General features: G+C 37.3%; 2 protein-coding genes across 2 annotated transcripts in view; one reads left to right on the forward strand and one right to left on the reverse strand.

Annotated features, from left to right (window-relative positions):
- On the forward strand, positions 1–6,064 carry LOC129809708 (MTRF1L release factor glutamine methyltransferase). Its single transcript, XM_055859742.1, has 3 exons — positions 1–304; positions 364–878; positions 5,795–6,064. Exons 1-3 carry the CDS (start codon positions 104–106, stop codon positions 6,048–6,050), a joined length of 972 nt encoding a protein of 323 aa, XP_055715717.1. The 5' UTR covers positions 1–103; the 3' UTR covers positions 6,051–6,064.
- Positions 6,061–22,863, reverse strand: part of LOC129809706 (ER degradation-enhancing alpha-mannosidase-like protein 3) — a 24,535-nt gene continuing 7,732 nt past the window's right edge. The window contains exons 5-9 of the mRNA XM_055859739.1: positions 10,925–11,293; positions 10,014–10,529; positions 9,714–9,948; positions 6,598–6,860; positions 6,061–6,530 (exon numbers count right to left, since the gene is read on the reverse strand). Coding sequence (XP_055715714.1) covers positions 6,444–6,530; positions 6,598–6,860; positions 9,714–9,948; positions 10,014–10,529; positions 10,925–11,293 — 1,470 coding nt within the window. The 3' untranslated portion in view covers positions 6,061–6,443. The remainder of the gene's footprint in view (positions 6,531–6,597; positions 6,861–9,713; positions 9,949–10,013; positions 10,530–10,924; positions 11,294–22,863) is intronic.

Raw genomic sequence — 22,863 nt, forward strand, 5'->3', positions numbered from 1 at the left:
TTTGACGTTTCCAGACGGCGGAAAAATATTGATTTTGAGAGTTTACCTCGATGGGAGGATGTTTTTCCTGAATTTTCGTGAATTAAATTGAAATACGAGCAAAATGTTGAGGAATTTCCGTGCCCTGGTGTCCCACAGATATTTAAGTGCAATTTCCAGAGGGTGTCAGGGCCGGGGTGTGAAAACAGCAGCCAGTGGAAGTGATATTGTTGATGTCTGGAAGGCCAGACTGGAGGAACTCAATGTTCCTGATGTCAAATCCTCCCTGGACAATATTCTAGCACATGTCCTCAATCAGAAGCAGGTAGGAAACAGCAATCTTTTTCTATTGGGATTCCTGGTTTAGTAGAATCATCCCTGCAGGTTTATGATTTAAGCGACAGGAAGGATTTGGCCCTGAGCCAAGAGCAATTGGAGCATTTTGAGAAGCTCTGCCACTGCAGAGTGGCCAGAATGCCCATTCAGTACATTGTTGGTGAATGGGAATTTAGGGATTTGCATTTAAAAATGCAGCCTCCGGTCTTTATTCCAAGACCGGAGACTGAGGAACTTGTGGAATTGATTCTGCAGAAGCAGGAACCCACGAGACCAGTGACTTTCCTGGAGATTGGCTGTGGATGTGGAGCTGTATCTCTGGCTCTGCTCAAGGCACTGCCAATGGCAAAGTGCAAGGCAGTTGATCAGAGCAGCATGGCTTGTCTGCTGACGCTGAAGAATGCCATCTACCAGAAGCTCTCGGACAGGATTTCCGTGTCTCAGCACAAAGTTAGTGACAGAGTCAAGGATGATGATTTCTCGGTTAAATTCGATTTTATCGTCTCCAATCCTCCTTATATTTCATCGCGGGATTTAATGGATCTCGATCCTGAGATTCGCTTGTAAGTATCTTTTTTCAAGGGGTTTATACACTGAGAAAAATCCGAAAAAGTTAAAATAACATTCCGGAAATGTTAATTTTACCCTACAGGATCCGAAATCGGTGTAAACATTACCCTTTTTAGGTGTATTAGCGGTTAAAGGTACCCTTTTTCATGTTAATTTTACCCTTAATAAGATGTAAAATTAACATTAAAAAATGTTGATATATTTTTACACCTAAAAAGTGTTAAAGTTATGAGGAAAAAATGTTAATCGCACCCTCTTTTTTTTCTCAGTGTAGGATTCAGGGAAAAAATGGTAAAATTAGGTAATTTGGAACCATAGGACACTTGAGACTTTCTCATTGTTTCAGATGAGCAAAGAGAAAACAAAGACCGCGAAATAGAAGAAAAAGGCGATTAAGAAGAACAGAAACAGATTTTCTTCCTTTTGAATTTCTAAAACGGTGAGAAAATCTCAAATGTCCCAAATTGAAAATGGTTCCAAATTATTCCATTTTACCCTACTTCAATACTGAATGCAAGAAAACTATCTCCACCGAATAATTCTATAAATGATCATTTCCCGAAACCAGTTTGACCAATGCAGACACCAAGCGGCGGCACATAGCATAAACGTTTCTTTTCTCCGTAGGACATCAGAAATTGTTTCGGTTTTTGTTACTTTTTACCCCAAGTGGTCGTTTTTAATAAAAGGATTTCTGGAGAAAAGGATCTTTGTAAAATTCTAAAATAGATAGCGGATTTGTATTCAAAGAATATCCCGATAATTTGGGAAATATTCACCAGTGCATCAAATTTAGTATAAGTATAGGTAATAATTGATATCTTCTGCACGGAAAATATTTTAAAAATAGGGCTAAAAATTTCAATATTTTTTATTTTCTAAATTCCTTGTTCAAATTCTAACAAACTTACGATATTGAAGAAAACCTATAGAGGCTATCTATGGAAAAAATTTTAAGCCGCTATCTTATTTATCTTGGAAGATATTGAATTTTAAAATTTTCGATTTGTGACTTTTTGCCCCAGTCTACTAATATCTTGATATATTTTTTAATTGTTGTATTAAAATTCGTAGAATTATACAATGGTGGATTTACAAAATGTCTGCACTCACTTTTTCTAAGAAGTTGCAGAAAATATTGATAAAACAAAAAAGAAATGCAGATACGACAATTGTCGATGCAACCGGCAAAATTGGATAATTTTTTGCATTTGTTTTATTTACGTCCTAGGGGTTTTCAAGACCTTTCTAAAACACACATAAACTTGAAAATCCGATAACAAGTTTTCGAGATATAATAATTTAAAGCTTATTTTCCGAAAAAATATGATATTGGTCAGCTGAATGTAATGAGTTATATCTCGAATTTATGGGCATAACTTGACATTTTTTATATATTTTTTTATTTTGATGCAAGATTGTTTGATAGTGGACTTTTGAAACCCGTTTACGTTTTTTTTTATTCCGAAAAAATAATGAATATTTTACTTCTTTTTTTTTTAAATGCGTTGTAGGTTGTAGGTCGGCGTAAGACATTTTAAAAATAAGTTTTAACTTGTAAATCCTTGAAATAGTTTGCGAGGCAAACTGATTCATTATTTATTTATTTTTGAAGATCGCGTGTTATCGGCTTTACCTACATACAGTAGACTCTCTCTTAATTGGGCATTTGGGGCAAAATGTCATCCGGTTTATCGAGAGATTTGGGCGTCAAAGCCTTTGTAAATTCCACAAAAAGTGCTCAATTATAAATCATCACGATAAAATAGGAAGAACTACAGCGAATTTGAGCAAATTACCTTCATAATTAAACGTGAAAATTGTCAACAAAATTTTTCGCCCGATTGAAAAGAGCCGATTAAGTGAGAGTCTACTGTAGTACTTTTGATAAAGATATCTCGACATTTTTAACATATTTAACTTATTTTTGCTTTAATATGTGTCAATAATTGCTTCGCTATCTGTTTATTCGAATGCCGTTTTATCGATCTCTGTCATCTCTGCAAAGATCATTCCTTTCTGCCAACTTTTGTGAAGATCGTGCTACTCTTTCGATCTGTCCGTTACTGCAAAAATCGTGTCTAATGACAGACTTACGGCTTAACTCTTTCCGGACCACAACATATCCAGCGAACGATTTTCAGTAAAACTCACTTTATTGTAAGTCTTAGTGGTCAAATATGATACTTTTGTAGAGAAAGAATTTTCTCCGCCTCTGGGAAATTGGAAAACTCATGGGAACTCTCGTCCCCTAAAGAATGCAAAAGATAGAAACTTGGACAAACTTCAATTTTCCAAAAGCCAATAATATCAATTTTGTGAATTATTTTTGCGTGTCAAATGACTCCTTTACAATGTTGATCACTAAAACAAGAAGAATTATTGACCAGTATCTTGTGTGATGTCCAGGAAGTGCTAAAAAGGACACCCAGCTCCTGCTTGCCAACAGATTCCTCAAAATATTTCACAGAATAACACTTTAACACACATTTCTCTCAACAGGATGTTATTGCAGACACATTAAGCTTTCTCAAGAGCCAAAAAAACACTTCCTGGACAATCAGAATTCACCAAAATCTGGAAGAATAGGAAAAACTTCCCCGAAAGCAATCTTTTTCGCTGCCAAATGTCAAAATTATCGGCCATATTGACAAAAATTTCGCTCCCGCTTGAATTTTCTTACAAGGTTGGTGTCAAAAAGCAAATGGCGGGCATTGGCGGGATAACCTTACATTTGACCTCTATATTTTTGGGGACGAGAGTACCCATCAACTTTGAACAAGTTTTTTGAAAATTTATGAAAAAATTGTTTTTCGAATTTATGTAATTTGTAATTGTTAGTTATCATACTTATTGGCCCCGAGAGGTTTTTCCTTATTCGGGTCTAGAAATATCAAAAAAGTCACAATATCTGCAAGAAAGCAGAAAATCGAAAATTCACAATTTTTGACCAAAAATATCTTAGCTCAGGAGTTAATTGGGATCCTGCAAAAAATATCCTAGATTTGGACATCCTTATAGTTTGTAATCATCCACAAGAATCGGAATTTTATCGATTCTAAATAGTCTAAAAAAATTATTTTTTTCATGGGTACCCAGAGTCCCAAAGGAGACGAAAGAGTTAAACGACTTAAAACGATATAGCGCTTAGTGGAAAACTCATGTGGTGTGTCTAGCCAAGGGGTCAATAACTCTACCGCACACGGTTCAGTCAAGTGCCTTTTTGCCGACTTCTGACTTCAGATCGGTGCTGATTTGCCAATCGCTATTCACGATTCAGTCTTGTTCCGATCAGAATATTTTCAATTTCAGATCGAGGCCGATCTGCCGATCGCCGCTCACGGTTCACTCAAGTGCCGATCTGCCGATTTGTCGAATTTAACAAAGATCGTGTCTATTTATCATTTTTCATCTCTGGAAGTCATGTCAATTTGTTGCAAAAATCGTGTCGATGTTTCTACAAATCGCTTTGAAATGCCAATCATCAACAATCATAAATAAAGATCGGTGTATTCTGTCAAAGATCGTGTCTATCTGTTTTCCTCTTCTGCAAAAATCATGCCGATTTCTGAATCTCTGTAAAGAACGTTCCAATTTGTCAATTTTTTCAAAGATCGTGTCTATTTATCGTTTTCCATCTGGGGAAGTCAAACCAATTCTATTTGATGGGGAAACCGGAAATCGTCGGGAAATGGGATCTCTCAAGGAAAACTCATCAACCTTTCTCAAAGCTTTCGTCTCAGGCTCTGAGCCTTCATCAGTGACTGGACCAAAATAGAGAGCCATTCTTTATTCATACTTTTCACAGATTTTCTTTTTCTCAACTTATGAAAAGTATGAATAAAGAATGGCTCTCTCTTTTGCTCCAGTCACTGATGAAGGCTCGGAGCCTGAGCCGAAAGCTTTGATGAGTTTTCCTTGAGAGATCCCATTTCCCGACGATTTTCCGTTTCCCCATCAATATAGTTATCCTCACGTCGGTTTTTGCTTCACAATCAAACCAATTCGTTACAAAGATCGTGCCAATATTTTTAAAAAATGCTTTGAAATATCTATCTTAGCAATAGTCGTGCGTAACGATTTATCTATTCTGTCAAACATCGTATCTATCCGTTATTGTCAACCTTTGCTAGAATAATCCCGATTTTTCGATCCTTACAAAGAACATGCCGATCTATCGATTTTTACAAAAGACCGTGTCTATTTTGTCGTTCTCTATCAGTGCAAAAATAATGCCGATTCGCTGATCTTTACAAGACCGTGCCGATGTCTATAAAAATCGTTTTGAAATGTCGATCTTGTAGCAAAGATCATTCAGAGAGACTCTTGCTTACTACAAAGATCGTATACATTTTGTCGATTTTTTTGCAAAGTTCATGTCATTTTGCCGATCTCTGCAAAAATTGTGCCGATTTTGCTAAAGATCATCCCTATTTATCGTTCTCTACCGCTGCAAGATCAATCATTCGCTTATCTTAACATTGTCCCGATCTCTTCAAAAATAGAATTAAAATGTCGAAATGCCGTTGATTGCGAATGTTGTACCTATTTGTCGACCTTGATCAAATATCGTGCCGATTTGTCGATTTTTGGCACAAAATTAGTCGATTTGCTTATCAGGAGAAAATTTATTCACCCCTCGATTTTCTCACGCAAGTTTTTGATATGGTTACATCTTTCTTTTTAAATACCTGCATTTTTCTTTAGCAATTTTATCAGTCTTTTGCTTCTTCTAGATCTACTCAAGTCTGATAAAAAATATTTTTAAACTTAAATTAAAAATCCAGCAAAAGGTTTTCAGGATATTAATTTCTCTTCATTGAAATTGGTTCACAAACCGAATATCAAATAAAATAATTACACCTACCGTAAGCTAGAAAGTTCTTATCACTGTCTTTCCTTCTGGCAGATACGAAGATCTCAGGGCTTTGGATGGGGGTGAAACTGGGATGAATGTGATAACTGCAGTGCTCAAAGTGGCTTCAAAATTCCTTACCGAGGACGGAACTCTGTGGCTGGAAGTTGATTCTCATCACCCTGAACTTGTCGTTCGATACCTGGACATTCACAAATCCAGCCTGAAGCTCAAATTTGTGGCCAGCTATCCGGATCTCTTCCAGAATGAAAGATTCATTGAGATTGTCCGTGATGTACAGGAAAAATAAAAGATTCAAATTCACTTCGCTTTTTTTTATTTACAAGAATTTATTATCGTAAAATTTTTTTTTTGGGTAATTAAAAACAATTACGAGGATAGATTTGAATGTACAGGTATTGGATTTCCAAGGAGCTAGAATTCTCTTCACAAAAAAAAAATGTCTCTACCATACTTCAACACTCCTTTTATACAATATTTACAGACAAATTTCTTTAACTTTTCTATCTTGTAATTTCTTTGTTGTATGAAAAAATCTCCACTCACGAACTCTGGCATTTTCTCTACCTTCGATATGATACAGGAAAAAAACAAAAAAGCTCTCGCAATCTCTTCGTCTTTGTATTACTTTTGTGTTTTTTTAGTTTCACATTTATCACAAAATTTTCTTTTTGTTTATAGTTCAGTTTAACCAGTTTACCGTGTTTCTCAGTACATTAAGTTCGTTCGCCAATTTCTTGCCTAAGGCCATCATTTGCATTATATTTATCTGCAAAGTAGATTATTGAGTTAGGATTCTTTAAGAAAAAAGAATTCAAACTTCAAGCAAGGCTTACTTCCAAATCTGGACTGTCCTGGAGGGCCTTCTTGAGGATCGCCCCGTCGGCCGAAAAGAGGAAGACAACGGGAATCGTTACGTCATCCTTGCCATCGCCAGACATTGCAAACATTGGCTGGTTATCACTTGAAGTGTTGGCTGTGTTGTCAATGATAATCACCGCCAGGGCTCCCCCCTTCTGGGCAGCTCGCGCCTTCTCAATAAACGTGCAATCTCCACGCTCAATTATTGCGATTCTGTTCTCTATTGAGTTCTTTAAGGCTGTTGGTTCAGGAAAAAAAAATTATTTACTTGGAAAATCAATTATCCTTAAACATAGGTAGTCTATTGAACTTGAAAATTTATGTTGCAAAAGTAAAAGAATTGATAAAATGTCTCAGCTTTGCGAAATGCTCTAATTTTGGGATTTTGAAGTAATCTCTTCTTATATTTCTTTTGATTTTTTTTTTTTAAATAATCGTGTTACCAAGTTTGAACTCTGTGCAAAGTTCTATACCGTTTCATTTATACAAGCTTTAGACCTAAAATTTAATTATGTTGTTTAACTAAGGTGATTTTTTAGTATACGATTTTTTATGAAAAATTTTCAATTGGGATTGTAAAGGGTAAATAACTGATCTCATTTTGAAAAATATTTGCAATTGCTTCAAGAGTTCAAAACCTCCGGGAACTGGACTAAACCTATAGTTTACAGTCCGTATTATTGTCTCTTATCGAAAATTCCAAAAAAAAATCCTTTATCAGTAACAACAGAAAACTTTCTAATTAAATTATAAAGATGTAGGAATGTTGCTATTGATTGATTCATCGATATTTTTTTTGCTCTATCTGTTGAGTTGAAGAGATAAAGCATACCATTCATGCGAGAAATAATTCTCAGACTTTTTACTTTGCTAAATTTATGGTAAAAGCGAAAGTACAAATTGCAAACGGATCATAATTTGTAAAATAAAAGTAATGTGACTCATTCATTTAATTAAGATTGATTTTCTTATCCTGAGAAAACTACGTCACTAAGGGAAAGTGCCTATTATGCTTCGTACAATCCTAAGCTTCGTGATGACTAAATTTTTCTTAGCTTTCCTAATAAATGTGAATCATTGCACTCATATTTTAAAAACTAGAGGAAAGTGTCCTGTTTTTAAAAAGGCTGCAGCAGAATGGTATTTTGGTAAAGTGGTAAGTAAAAAAAATAATCAAAAATGGTAAGTAAAAAAATCAAAAATGGTAAGTAAAAAAATCAAAAACCGTAAGTACAAAATTCACTTGGTAAGTAAAAAATCAAAACTGCTAAGAAAAAACTGCAAATTTGGTAAGTAAAAATACAAAATTGGTAGGTAAAAAAACAAAAACGGTAAGTAAAAAATCAAAATTAGTAAGTAAAAAATCAAAAATGGTAAGTAAAACTGCAAATTTGGTAAGTAAAAATACAAAAATAGTAAGTAAAAAAATGCAAATTTGGTAAATAAAAATACAAAATTGGTAAGCAAAACATCAAAATTGGTAGACAAAGTAATCAAAATTGGTAAGTAAAAAAATCAAAAATGGTAAGTAAAAACTGCAAATTCGGTAAGTAATAGTAAAAAATGCAAATTTGGTAAGTAAAAATACAAAATTTGTAAGTAAAACATCAAAATTGGTAGGTAAAGTAATCAAAATTGGTAAGTAAATAAATCAAATTTGGTAAGTAAAAAAATCGAAAATGGTAAGAAAAAATCGAAACTGGTAAGTAGAAAAAACTGAAATTGTAAGTAAAAATATCTAAAATGGTAAGTAAAAAAAAAACAAAATTGGTGGGTAAAGAATGTTTCACTGTTAGGACAATGGAAAATTTTCTGTTTAGGAATTTATCAGTAACGCCAGTTGGGGCAAAGGGAAATTTTCTGTGTTAAGTTCTGCCCTTTGGGGAAAAGGGAAATTTTCTATGTTTTGGGAAGTTATTAGTTCTGCCCTTTGAGGCAAAGGAAAATTTTCTGTATTTTGGGAAATTATGAATTTCGCTTGTTGAGGCAAAGGAAAATATTCTATGTTTTCGGAAATTATTCGAGAAATTTTCTTTGTTTTGAGAAATTATTAGTTTCACCCTCTGTGGGGCAAAAGCAAATTTCCTGGGCAAAGGGAAGTTTTTGGAAAGTTATGAAATATACTTGTACCATTTTTGTTTTTTTTTACTTACTATTTTTGATTTTTTACTTACCATTTTTAATTTTTTTACTTACTAATTTTGATGTTTTATTTACCAAGTGAATTTTTTACTTATTGTTTTTACCAAAATAATTAGCAAAAATGTTTTAGCATTTTTAAAGTATATTGCGAAGTCATATTTATTCAGAAAAATAGGAAAAAATTAGTCATTACAAAGCTTGGGATCGTACGAAGCATAGGCACTTTCACCTACATTTTTTTAAATTCAATTCTCCATAAGAAGTGAATTGCCGGTCTTATCGTTTTATTACCGATTGAAATCAGTTCCGGACTGATGGTGAATTTTAAGGCCTTTCAAATAAGTGGAATCTTAGCTCAAAGATCCAAAAAATGCAATCGATATTCTTGAATTCTTGAATTCGACATTTTCTACCGCTCATGCGTCCATCGACGTCTTAGCGTTTAAAAAATATGTAAACACCATCTTTTTGGAGAAAAAGGAGTACAACGACCATAAAAAGAAGGAAAAACGTTTTTAGGGAACATTGACTTAGGGGTTCTCATCGTAGAATCAAAATCGATTTGTTTAACCGTTGAGCTCCTAGGTCGATATCAGACTAGGGAACTTTGCAAGTCTTCTAGAACGTCTAGAACCCTTAATCCAGAAAGAGCTTGCAGCTCTTTCAACCTGAAACTGTGATTAAAATCTTCTTGACTTTATGGGGTATGACATCAACTTCTCTGAGGCCGCTTAATTGCTTTACTTATTCTTCTGCCTTCTACTTCTTTCACTTTTCTTCCCTTTCTCATCGGCATCTTTAAGTTTTTCATAGCTACAAACCGTTGTAGCTTTATGATCAGTAAAAATTGTCCGCAATGTTCTTTTTGTGATGCACCGTGTCGGTAATTAAGTGAATTTAAGAAATGAAATCAAAGTCAAGTGAGAAGTGATCCAAAAATAAAACTCACCGGAGCAGAGTCGATGTGGCTCAGCGAGAACGGCTTTCTGGTGGACGGATTGATCATCAGTGAGTTCAGGACTGAAGTGACTAGGACCGGCCTTGAGGATTTCATAACTCCCATCGGGCTTTTTGAAGAATACCGCCTGCAATTGCATCGTCGGACTGGCCGCTTGTTGTTTCGACAGTTCCACCATCTCCTGCATGAAGAGCAGTCCTCGTTCTGCGTCCTCTGGAGACTTGGCCTGAAAAGCAAACTTCAGAACTTCAGCAAAGGAGGACCCTAAACAAAAGTAAGGGAGGGCCTTACATTGTAGAAACTGTGCAGAAGCTGAACTTTGCCCTCTCCTAGCGAAACCATCGTGATGCCCATGTCATAGACAGTGCGAAGATGATCCGCATTGCTGACTTGAAAGTCCTGGGCACGGAGTCGCTTGTTGCTGGACACTCGGGGACAAACCCCAGTGACCAAATCCCTAATTGGTCTTCGTACGGTGTTAGGAAATAACTTGTTGGGACTCGGGCAGGATCGCATAAAGTCCAACATGTGGTACTCATCTTCATCTTTGAAATCCGTCGTGGCATTTGTGAATTGACCTAGTGACAGGGGCAACAGGTGGGCTTCGGTGGTGAAGATAAAGTCATCGAGATCTAGGATGAGCTCGGAATCATCGGCAAAGAGTAAGTAGAGGTACTTAAAGGTTTCCGACAGTACAAAGGAATCCATTCGGTCTTCGTGCTTCCCAGTCCGAACATCATTAACTGCAGCATAGCCACAGGGCACTTTGGCGTGTTGTTGTAGCGTCCTCAACACTTTTTTGCCGACCTATGGCAAGAGTTAGACTTGGTTACGGAAGCAGAAATACAACTGCACTCTTAAGGCTACAACAGTGTATATCATCGTAGGATATTTCTGTGAATACCTTAAGACGTTTGTCATACCGCCGCTAGAGGGCACTGCGCCCTAGTGAGGAGGTATATGACGCCTTGCTTAACGATTGGACATTTAAAATCAATCTAATTCTATCTAAATCGGTAAATGTAAACGTCCTACAAAGATGTTTGAATTTCGACCTTGAAAAACCAGCAACAAAGAACGACTAGGGGTCATTGGCCTGTGTAAACGACTTAACCGACTCGACTACCACCAAAAATTGGATTTCGGGATAAAATTCCAAAGATCCGTTCATCACTCGTAATTTAGTTTAGGGTTTTACTAACCTGGAGGTAGTAGTGATCACCAGTTGCCTTGTACAGGAAGTACGTGGACTCGATGAATTCTGGTCGCAGTGGATGCTGCCCCCAGTGGATCTGGAAGTCAAAAGTGAAGGCCTCGGGGATGAAGGTATGCATCTGCATCACCTGATACAGCATCTCGTGTGTCTGAACGGCTGGTTTCAGGTCTCCCGTGAGTACCTGAAGCCCAGGCCAGAAGGCCAGGAGGGCGTCCATGAAATTGCGCGATTTGGCATGGGGACGATGCATTAGAACATCCAGAAGCATCGGTCCCTGGCTAATGTACTTCATCACAGCGTTGTAGTGGCGATTGAAGCGTGCCAAGTAGCGCTCATCGCCCAGAAGGACATACGACTGAGAACAGAAAGTCATTAGGAAACTTGAAAGGCTGCCAAGATTTTATAATCTCAAAATCAGGGAGCATTAATAGTTTCCCGGGAAAGTTTTAGCTAGAGATCGGCAAAATAGATTGACCAATGTGGGGTGTATTCTAGAAAATTAGTACACAATGCTATTGAAATAAAATTTGTAAAGTACAAAGTTTAGAATTGGCTAACAGTGAATGAAACTTCAGAAAGAAATTTCTACCCATGGGCATGTGCCTTTCGGAGTTGAAGCCATTTTTGCCTTGAAGATTAAGTGAAATTACTTTGCAAATTATGATTTGCAAATTTTCACTATTGGGAGTTCAAGGTTGAAAATTAATCTAAATGAAATTAAAGTTTTCTTTTTGTTTGTTTGTAGAACCTATAAATTTTTTAAAATTAGAGAAGAAACTTTGCAAACTCAGAATTAAGAAGCTCAGGGCAAAAGTGCGCTATTGCAATATGCATTTCCGTATTATAATAGCCTACTCTTGTACTGATTGACACAATTAACAGTTTGTGTTCCAAGTTTCGCAATTTTGTTCTCCTCAAAAAAGCTCTAAAAAATGCAAAGTAAAAGATTGTTTGATAAAGTGATTGCAACTTCTCAATTTCAACTTTTTGAAAAACATTCATATCGGTTTTTGATATTACAGGGAAAAAGGTGAGATAACTTGACGAGATAATATTGACTTATAGGGAGTCGCCGAAGACCGGAAGTCGATACCACTTACCGTTTGACCTCTAGCCCGCTAACAAACTTTTGGACAAACAAAAATAAAATATTAAAAAAAGATATGTCAATTACGAGTAGATTATCGAATTATTATCAATCAAAACCTATGAAGCCAGATTGCAAATTTCAAGACCTTTCCAAAAAATCCAAATTTAAACAAAGCGGTTAAAAAAAGCGCCCTCGAGAGTGGTTCGACTTTGACTTTCGAATTAATTTCAGATAAGCTAGAAACAAAGTGTAATAAACACTGAGAGAAATCCGAAAAAGTTAAAATAACATTCCGGAAATGTTAATTTCACCCTGCAGTATTGATCCGAAATCGGTGTAAATAATACCCTTTTTAGGTGTATTAGGGGTTAAAATTATCCTTTTTTCATGTTAATTTTACCCATTTTACCCTTAAAGAGGTGTAAAATTAACATTAAAAAATGTTGATATATTTTTACACCTAAAAAGTGTTAATGTTATGAGGAAAAAATGTTAATCGCACCCTCTTTTTTTTCTCAGTGAAGGCGAGTAAAATTCTTAATTTTTAAATTTGCAAAAATAGTTTGTGAAACCAAAGATAAAATAATTTGGATGTATAAATTTTGAACTTTGCAATTTTCTTTCCACAACTTTGCAAATTTTCTTTTATCCTGAAAGAAATATTAAAATGAATTTCCATTTTGAATTTCTATTTGCACACTTTGTCCATCTGCTTTAAAAAAAATATAAAAAATTAAGAAAATATGAAAATTATATTTCGATTTACAATAAAAAAGTTCTTTTAAGAATGCAAAGTGCAAAATCAACAAAAAAAAGATTTAAGTTTTCGATTTCGATTTGTTGAACAGTATTTTTCTCAAGGGGTTATTTATAATAAAATAGAGTGGCTCGAGTTCCCGGTTCCCTGGAAAAATATATGGGTTTCCTGAGTTCCCCGGGTTCCCTAAAAAATACTCCCTCCGTTCCGAAATAAGTCGTACGTTTGGGAAAAATTTTTGTTCCGAAATAAGTCATACGTTTGGGAAAAAATGGGATTAAGGGAAAGTTTGTTGGTAAAAGTTTTGTGTATCAACAATATCTCTTCTAAAGAACTAATGTTAATGTTCAGAACTAAAATTGGGGTCCAATCTTCATGGTAAGTTGAGGAACGAATGTCTTAAAAATGTCTTATTTTTGGCGTTTTATTTTCAATCTAAAATAGGTGCAGAATGGTGAGGGATACAGACTTGGGACCTTCGGGGGACCCCTCCATAAGTTGACCCTGAGACCATTAATATGTCCTTTATTTTGCCCCCACCCCTCACCTACCCCTACAAAATCATGTTTTTTTGGGATTCCTCGAAAATACGTCGTGCGATTTTTTTTTCAATTCTGGATATGTTTTAGAGAAACATATAAATGGTCCCAGGGTTAACTTATGAGGGTCCACCGAAGGTCCCAAGTCCCTATCTCAAACCATTTTGCACCCAGATATTCGAACACATAAAAAAGGATGTTCTTATTTGAGGACATTATTGCAAAAACCCTGTATCTTTTTTGTCAGAGCAAAAAAACTGTCAAAAAATCTTACGAGCAAAAAACGGCCACAGTTTTTTAACGAGCTAAAAACCATTTATCAATCATTTCTCGCAGTATAATTGAATTAGAATTTGCAAGAAAAAGCAATTTCATGATCTACGAACATAAGACGTCCTTCTCATCATTATTTTAGACATCCCCAAATCTTCTTTATCCACAAGATGACCATCCCTGGAAAAGCTCTGGACATGGTATTATCCTACTTTTCCTCATTTTTCCTCCAGATATGATCAGTTTTGAGCCCATCCATATGATGACTATCCCCAGCACTGTTCCGGATATAGAATTCCCTAGCTTTTTCGCCATCTCTCTCCCAGAAATGGTCAGATCTGAGTCCATCCACATGGGGACCATCTCCAGCACTGTTCCGGATATAGAATTCCCTAGCTTTTTCGCCATCTCTCTTCCTGAAATGGTCAGATCTGAATCCATCCACATGGGGACCATCTCCAGCACTGTTCCGGATATGGAATTCCCTAGCTTTTTCGCCATCTCTCTTCCTGAAATGGTCAGATCTGAGTCCATCCACATGGTGACCATCTCCAGCACTGTTCCGGATATGGAATTCCCTAGCTTTTTCGCCATCTCTCTTCCAGAAATGGTCAGATCTGAGTCCATCCACATGGGGACCATCTCCAGCATTGTTCCGGATATGGAATTCCCTAGCTTTTTCGCTATCTCTCTTCCAGAAATGGTCAGATCTGAGTCCATCCACATGGTGACCATCTCCAGCACTGTTCCGGATATGGAATTCCCTAGCTTTTTCGCCAACTCTCTTCCTGAAATGGTCAGATCTGAGTCCATCCACATGGTGACCATCTCCAGCACTGTTCCGGATATGGAATTCCCTAGCTTTTTCGCCATCTCTCTTCCAGAAATGGTCAGATCTGAGTCCATCCACATGGGGACCATCTCCAGCATTGGTCCGGATATGGAATTCCCTAGCTTTTTCGCCATCTCTCTTCCAGAAATGATCAGATCTGAGTCCATCCACATGGGGACCATCTCCAGCACTGTTCCGGATATGGAATTCCCTAGCTTTTTCGCCATCTCTCTTCCAGAAATGGTCAGATCTGAGTCCATCCACATGGTGACCATCTCCAGCACTGTTCCGGATATGGAATTCCCTAGCTTTTTCGCCATCTCTCTTCCTGAAATGGTCAGATTTGAGTCCATCCACATGGGGACCATCTCCAGCACTGTTCCGGATATAGAATTCCCTAGCTTTTTCGCAATCTCTCTTCCAAAAATGGTCAGATCTGAGTCCATCCACATGGGGACCATCTCCAGCACTGTTCCGGATATGGAATTCCCTAGCTTTTTCGCAATTTTTTGCGATTTTCCTCCAGCAAATCCCACATCTTCTAAGATTTTCTTGCATATTATGCCCAAAACACTTCAGATAACTTTTGTGGTCAGAGGATTTCTGGAGCTTCCTCCAGAAATCCCAGATTTTCTAGGATTTTCTTGCATATTATGTCCAAAACACTTCAGATAGCTTTTGTGGTCAGAGGATTTCTGGAGCTTCCTCCAGGAAATCCCAGATCTTCTGGGATTTTCTTGCATATTATGTCCAAAACCCTTCAGATACCTTTCGTGGTCAGAGGATTTCTGGAGCTTCCTCCAGGAAATCCCAGATCTTCTGGGATTTTCTTGTATATTATGCCCAAAACACTTCAGATAACTTTTGTGGTCAGAGGATTTCTGGAGCTTCCTCCAGAAATCCCAGATTTTCTAGGATTTTCTTGCATATTATGTCCAAAACACTTCAGATAGCTTTTGTGGTCAGAGGATTTCTGGAGCTTCCTCCAGGAAATCCCAGATCTTCTGGGATTTTCTTGCATATTATGTCCAAAACCCTTCAGATACCTTTCGTGGTCAGAGGATTTCTGGAGCTTCCTCCAGGAAATCCCAGATCTTCTGGGATTTTCTTGTATATTATGCCCAAAACACTTCAGATACCTTTTGTGGTCAGAGGATTTCTGGACATTCCTCCAGGAAATCCCAGATCTTCTGGGATTTTCTTGCATATTATGTCCAAAACACTTAAGATACCTTTTGTGGTCAGAGGATTTCTGGAGCTTCCTCCAGGAAATCCCAGATCTTCTGGGATTTCCTTGTATATTATGCCCAAAACACTTCAGATACCTTTTGTGGTCAGAGGATTTCTGAAGCTTCCTCCTGGAAATTATAGATCTTATCACAGTTCAAGGTAAAAGAAGGTTCTAAATGGATTTAAAGTTATAGGCCTCCTTCACTCATAGTTTTTCTCATAGTTAGATAATCGACTTTAAAGATTTTCAAACACTTTCGTGCATTTCTCGTCCATTTTTCCTCATTTCCGAGTTAAATTCTGCACATCTCAAGCCTGAAGAAGGCACTAAACAAATGCAAAGTTTGAGACCCCTATCTCTCATAGTTTCCGAGATACTCGACTTTAAAGATTTTCAAACACTTTTGTGCATTTCTCGTCCAATTTTCCTTATTTCCGAGTTAAATTCTGCACATCTCAAGCCTGAAGGAGGCTCTAAACAAATGTAAAGTTTGAGGCCCCTATCTCTCATAGTTTCCGAGATAATCGACTTTAAAGATTTTCAAACACTTTTATGCATTTCTCGTCCAATTTTCCCTATTTCCGAGTTAAATTCTGCACATCTTAAGCCTGAAGGAGGCTCTAAACAAATGTAAAGTTTGAGGCCCCTATCTCTCATAGTTTCCGAGATAATCGACTTTAAAGATTTTCAAACACTTTTATGCATTTCTCGTCCAATTTTCCTTATTTCCGAGTTAAATTCTGCACATCTCAAGCCTGAAGGAGGCTCTAAACAAGTGTAAAGTTTGAGGTCCCTATCTCTCATACTTTCCGAGATAATCGACTTTAAAGATTTTCAAACACTTTTATGCATTTCTCGTCCAATTTTCCTTATTTCCGAGTTAAATTCTGCACATCTCAAGCCTGAAGGAGGCTCTAAACAAATGTGAAGTTTGAGGTCCCTATCTCTCATAGTTTCCGAGATAATCGACTTTAAAGATTTTCAAACACTTTTGTGCATTTCTCGTCCAATTTTCCTTATTTCCGAGTGAAATTTTGCACATCTCAAGCCTGAAGGAGGCTCTAAACAAATGCAAAGTTTGAGGCCCCTATCTCTCATAGAAACTATGAGAGATAGGGGCCTCAAACTTTGCATTTGTTTAGAGCCTCCTTCAGGCTTCAGATGTGCAAAATTTCACTTTGAAATTAGGAAAATTGGACGAGAAATGTATAGAAGTGTTTGAAAATCTTTAAAGTCGATTATCTCGGAAGCTATGAGAGATAGGGGCCTCAAACTTTACATTTGTTTAGTGCCTCCTTCAGGCTAGATATGTGCAGAATTTAACTCGGAAATAAGGAAAATTGGACGAGAAATGCATAAAAGTGTTTGAAAATCTTTAAAGTCGATTATCTCGGAAGCTATGAGAGATAGGGGCCTCAAACTTTACGTTTGTTTAGAGCCTCCTTCAGGCTTGAGATGTGCAGAATTTAACTCGGAAATAGGGAAAATTGGACGAGAAATGCATAAAAGTGTTTGAAAATCTTTAAAGTCGATTATCTCGGAAGCTATGAGAGATAGGGGCCTCAAACTTTACATTTGTTTAGTGCCTCCTTCAGGCTTGAGATGTGCAGAATTTAACTCGGAAATAAGGAAAATTGGACGAGAAATGCATAAAAGTGTTTGAAAATCTTTAAAGTCGATTATCTCGGAAGCTATGAGAGATAGGGGCCTCAAACTTTACATTTGTTTAGTGCCTCCTTCAGGCTTGAGATGTGCAAAATTTCACTCGGAAATAAGGAAAATTGGACGAGAAATGCACAAAAGTGTTTGAAAATCTTTAAAGTCGATTATCTCGGAAACTATGAGAGATAGGGGCTTCAAACTTTACATTTGTTTAGAGCCTCCTTCAGGCTTGAGATGTGCAGAATTTAACTCGGAAATGAGGAAAATTGGACGAGAAATGCATAAAAGTGTTTGAAAATCTTTAAAGTCGATTATCTAACTATGAGAAAAACTATGAGTGAAGGAGGCCTATAACTTTAAATCCATTTAGAACCTTCTTTTAACTTGAACTGTGCTAAGATCTATAATTTCCAGGAGGAAGGTCCAGGAATCCTCTGACCACGAAAGGTATCCGAAGTGTTTTGGACATAATATGCAAGAAAATCCCAGAAGATCTGGGATTTCCTGGAGGAAGCTCCAGAAATCCTTTGACCACAAAAGGTATCTGAAGTGTTTTGGGCATAATATACAAGAAAATCCCAGAAGATCTGGGATTTGCTGGAGGAAGCTCCAGAAATCCTCTGACCACAAAAGGTACCTGAAGTGTTTTGGGCGTAATATGCAAGAAAATGCCAGAAGATCTGGGATTTCCTGGAGGAATGTCCAGAAATCCTCTAACCACAAAAGGTATCTGAAGTGTGTTGGGCATAATATACAAGAAAATCCCAGAAGATCTGGGATTTCTGGAGGAAGCTCCAGAAATCCTCTGACCACAAAAGGCATCTGAAGTGTTTTGGACATAATATGCAAGAAAATCTTAGAAGATCTGGGATTTCCTGGAGGAATATCGCGAAAAATTGCGAAAACGCTAGGGAATTCCATATCCGGAACAGTGCTGGAGATGGTCCCCATGTGGATGGACTCAGATCTGACCATTTCAGGAAGAGAGATGGCGAAAAAGCTAGGGAATTCCATATCCGGAACAATGCTGGAGATGGTCACCATGTGGATGGACTCAGATCTGACCATTTCAGGAAGAGAGATGGCGAAAAAGCTAGGGAATTCCATATCCGGAACAATGCTGGAGATGGTCACCATGTGGATGGACTCAGATCTGACCATTTCTGGAAGAGAGATGGCGAAAAAGCTAGGGAATTCCATATCCGGAACAGTGCTGGAGATGATCACCATGTGGATGGACTCAGATCTGACCATTTCAGGAAGAGAGATGGCGAAAAAGCTAGGGAATTCCATATCCGGAACAGTGCTGGAGATGATCACCATGTGGATGGACTCAGATCTGACCATTTCTGGAAGAGAGATGGCGAAAAAGCTAGGGAATTCCATATCCGGAACAGTGCTGGAGATGATCACCATGTGGATGGACTCAGATCTGGCCATTTTTGGAAGAGAGATGGCGAAAAAGCTAGGGAATTCCATATCCGGAACAATGCTGGAGATGGTCACCATGTGGATGGACTCAGATCTGACCATTTCAGGAAGAGAGATGGCGAAAAAGCTAGGGAATTCCATATCCGGAACAATGCTGGAGATGGTCACCATGTGGATGGACTCAGATCTGACCATTTCAGGAAGAGAGATGGCGAAAAAGCTAGGGAATTCCATATCCGGAACAGTGCTGGAGATGATCACCATGTGGATGGACTCAGATCTGACCATTTCTGGAAGAGAGATGGCGAAAAAGCTAGGGAATTACATATCCGGAACAGTGCTGGAGATGGTCCCCATGTGGATGGACTCACATCTGACCATTTCAGGAAGAGAGATGGCGAAAAAGCTAGGGAATTCCATATCCGGAACAGTGCTGGAGATGGTCACCATGTGGATGGACTCAGATCTGACCATTTCAGGAAGAGAAATGGCGAAAAGCTAGGGAATTCCATATCCGGAACAGTGCTGGAGATGATCACCATGTGGATGGACTCAGATCTGACCATTTCTGGAAGAGAGATGGCGAAAAAGCTAGGGAATTCCATATCCGGAACAGTGCTGGAGATGATCACCATGTGGATGGACTCAGATCTGGCCATTTCTGTAAGAGATATGGCGAAAAAGCTAGGGAATTCCATATCCGGAACAGTGCTGGAGATGGTCCCCATGTGGATGGACTCAGATCTGACCATTTCTGGAAGAGAGATGGCGAAAAAGCTAGGGAATTCCATATCCGGAACAGTGCTGGAGATGGTCACCATGTGGATGGACTCAGATCTGACCATTTCTGGAAGAGAGATGGCGAAAAAGCTAGGGAATTCCATATCCGGAACAGTGCTGGAGATGATCACCATGTGGATGGACTCAGATCTGGCCATTTCTGGAAGAGAGATGGCGAAAAAGCTAAGGAATTCCATATCCGGAACAGTGCTGGAGATGGTCACCATGTGGATGGACTCAGATCTGACCATTTCAGGAAGAGAGATGGCGAAAAAGCTAGGGAATTCTATATCCGGAACAGTGCTGGAGATGATCACCATGTGGATGGACTCAGATCTGACCATTTCTGGAAGAGAGATGGCGAAAAAGCTAGGGAATTCCATATCCGGAACAGTGCTGGAGATGATCACCATGTGGATGGACTCAGATCTGGCTATTTCTGGAAGAGAGATGGCGAAAAAGCTAGGGAATTCCATATCCGGAACAGTGCTGGATATGGTCCCCATGTGGATGGACTCAGATCTGACCATTTCAGGAAGAGAGATGGCGAAAAAGCTAGGGAATTCTATATCCGGAACAGTGCTGGAGATGGTCCCCATGTGGATGGACTCAGATCTGACCATTTCTGGAAGAGAGATGGCGAAAAAGCTAGGGAATTCCATATCCGGAACAGTGCTGGAGATGATCACTATGTGGATGGACTCCGATCTGACCATTTCTGGAAGAGAGATGGCGAAAAAGCTAGGGAATTCCATATCCGGAACAGTGCTGGAGATGATCACCATGTGGGTGGACTCAGATCTGACCATAGATATAATACTACGGATGGGACAAGTTGAGCATTTTCCTAAGGAGCCAGTGAAGCGACCTCAAAAACTGAAATGAAATCAAGTGTTCTGAAGCAATGAATTTTTCATTGTTCTTCTTTTTCTTGTCGTGTTGGTGTGTGGTTTAATATCAGTGAATAATTCTCCTAGAACCATAGAACAAGAGTTAGAATTCTTGTTCTATAGTCTAGAATGAAGTGCTGTGTGAAAAATTGTGAAAATAGCTCGTGTGTTGGGATATATGAGAGTGTTCCCAGGTGAGTACCTCAAGAAGATTCTTTTTAATTGTCCACCCACCAAAGGCCGCCATAAAAAAAAAGTTCTTCCACAATAAGAAGAGGATATAATCCTCTATTAAATGGTAGGCTCTCAGGACCGGAATTCTATTTTTTAACGAGTTATCGGTGAAAAAAACCGTGAAGTGATCCAGTAACGTAGTCACGAAAATTTTCAATTTTTGGTGATACCTGAGCAACATAACTTTTGTGTGATTCAACAGTGTGCTTCATAAGATTCTTTCTAGTTATGTATTATTGGTATTAGAATCTTAATTCCAGTAATAATATTGGCTTTATTAATTTGAATAATATTCTTTATTTGATTTTAAATATTAATTTTTTTTTAAATGATTGCGGAAAGTTTTTTGATTTTTCAGCTACCCAAAAATTAAAAAAAAAATGTGAATTACCAGGCTCAAATTGGCTTTTTCGAAAGGCATAGGTAAAAGCCGAATCTGCAACGTGTACTTCGATATAAAAGATTTAATTTTTGCAAAATCCAGAAAAGGCAGAAAAAGATACTACCTACAGAAAAGGCACAATCCCATTGGTAGATGCATTTTTTAATTGTTTCTTTTGTCGGCAAATAGAAAAATAACACTATAGTCTTTGAATGAGCATTCAGTAGATTATTTATAGATTTTAATTTATTTCTTTAGCAAAGTTTTCTGATTTCTGATAACTAATTCTGAAATTTCTTTAGAACATTTCAGTTCAGATGATTTTTTTTAGTTAACAATAAGAATGACAAGAAGAATAGTAAACAATAATAAAACCAAAAATAATACTCCGTTCCGAATGAAGTCGTTTGGGAAACAAATGGAATTAAGAGAAAGTTTATTGACAAATGTTTTATGTACCACAATTATTTCTTGTAAAGACTTCTTGTTAATGTTCAGAACTAAAATTGAGGTCTAGTCTTTGATAAGTTGAGGAACGCATGTCTTAAAAAATTCTTATTTTTCGCGTTTTATTGTCAATCGAAATTAGATGGTAAATGGTGAAAGATAGAGACTTGGGACCTTCGAGGGACCCTTGTAAATTGACCCTGGGACCATTAATACGCTCTTCATTTCCCCCACTCCTCTCCCCCTTCTTTTGGGGATTGCTCGAAAACACAACGTGTGATTTTTTTTAATTTTGGATATGTTAGATATTACCCGGGCGGAAATTTGACCATGTACGAAAATACAGTTGAATCATTCCTAATAACGAATTTGCAGGATCAAGCTTTAGAGAGCGTATTTATGAACATAATGTTGTCATGTTTGAGCTTGTTGGAAAGGTCTTGGAATTTCTGACAAGACTGAACTGGTTCGGTTAGGAACCGATTTATAAACCATAACTAATTTATATTAGAAAATCAATTGTATTACTCCTGAGTTATTTTGGGCGATCTTGTGTGATTTAAATCGGTTGTGAGATTTCAATTATCGATCAAATAAAAAAAACGTTGTGAAATCCTGAAATTTATAGGCATGAAAATGTTCTTTATAACTTGGATATTTGAATTACTTTATTAATTACAGATAAATGAAGCAAAACTATTTTAGGGTGAAGAACTTCATTTACACATTTTAAACAGATTTTTTTTCAATTTTAAGAAAAAAATTATGTGTAGTGCAAACTTTTACGGGACAAAAAGTTTTTTTAAGCAAAAACTTGAAATGTTTAAAAATCTTCAAAACACTTTAAAGCAAAGACTACAACGAGACAAAAAGTGCTTTTTTTAAGCAAACAACTCAATTATACTTTTGAATTAAGCTTTTTTATCTTACATATAACAAAAGAAATCTGTTTGAAATGAAATTCTATTCCCTAAAAAAATCGCATAAATTAGTTTTTCAAAGATCCAATTTATGAAGGAAAGTGTCATGCTCATAAATTTAAGCATTTCAAAATTTATTTTTCATTGAGCCATACTTACAATTTAAATCACTCATAAGATCGCGCAAAATATTTTAGGATTAATACAATTGATTTTCTCATAAAAATTAGTTATCGGTATATAACCCGGTTCATAACCGGTTGGAACCGATTCAGTCTTCTCAGAAAGTTCAAGACCTTTCCAAAGAGTCTAAATATGACCCCATTCGGTTGATAAATGCGCTCTTTAGACTCTTTTTAACTTTTGACCTTGAAAAATCGATATTAGGAATAATTCAACGGTATATGGTAGAATGTCCGCCTGGGTAATCTCTAAAAGTAATCCAAAATTGAAAAAA

This window comes from Phlebotomus papatasi, chromosome 1 (assembly GCF_024763615.1).
Source record: "Phlebotomus papatasi isolate M1 chromosome 1, Ppap_2.1, whole genome shotgun sequence".
In the NCBI taxonomy this organism is placed as follows: Eukaryota; Metazoa; Arthropoda; class Insecta; order Diptera; family Psychodidae; genus Phlebotomus; species Phlebotomus papatasi.

Coding starts and splice junctions, on each gene's coding strand:
- LOC129809708 (XM_055859742.1), top strand. CDS start 104: ATGTTGAGGAATTTCCGTGCCCTGGTGTCCCACAGATATTTAAGTGCA. Junction 305..363: donor ATGTCCTCAATCAGAAGCAG/GTAGGAAACAGC, acceptor TCATCCCTGCAG/GTTTATGATTTAAGCGACAG. Junction 879..5,794: donor CTCGATCCTGAGATTCGCTT/GTAAGTATCTTT, acceptor TCCTTCTGGCAG/ATACGAAGATCTCAGGGCTT.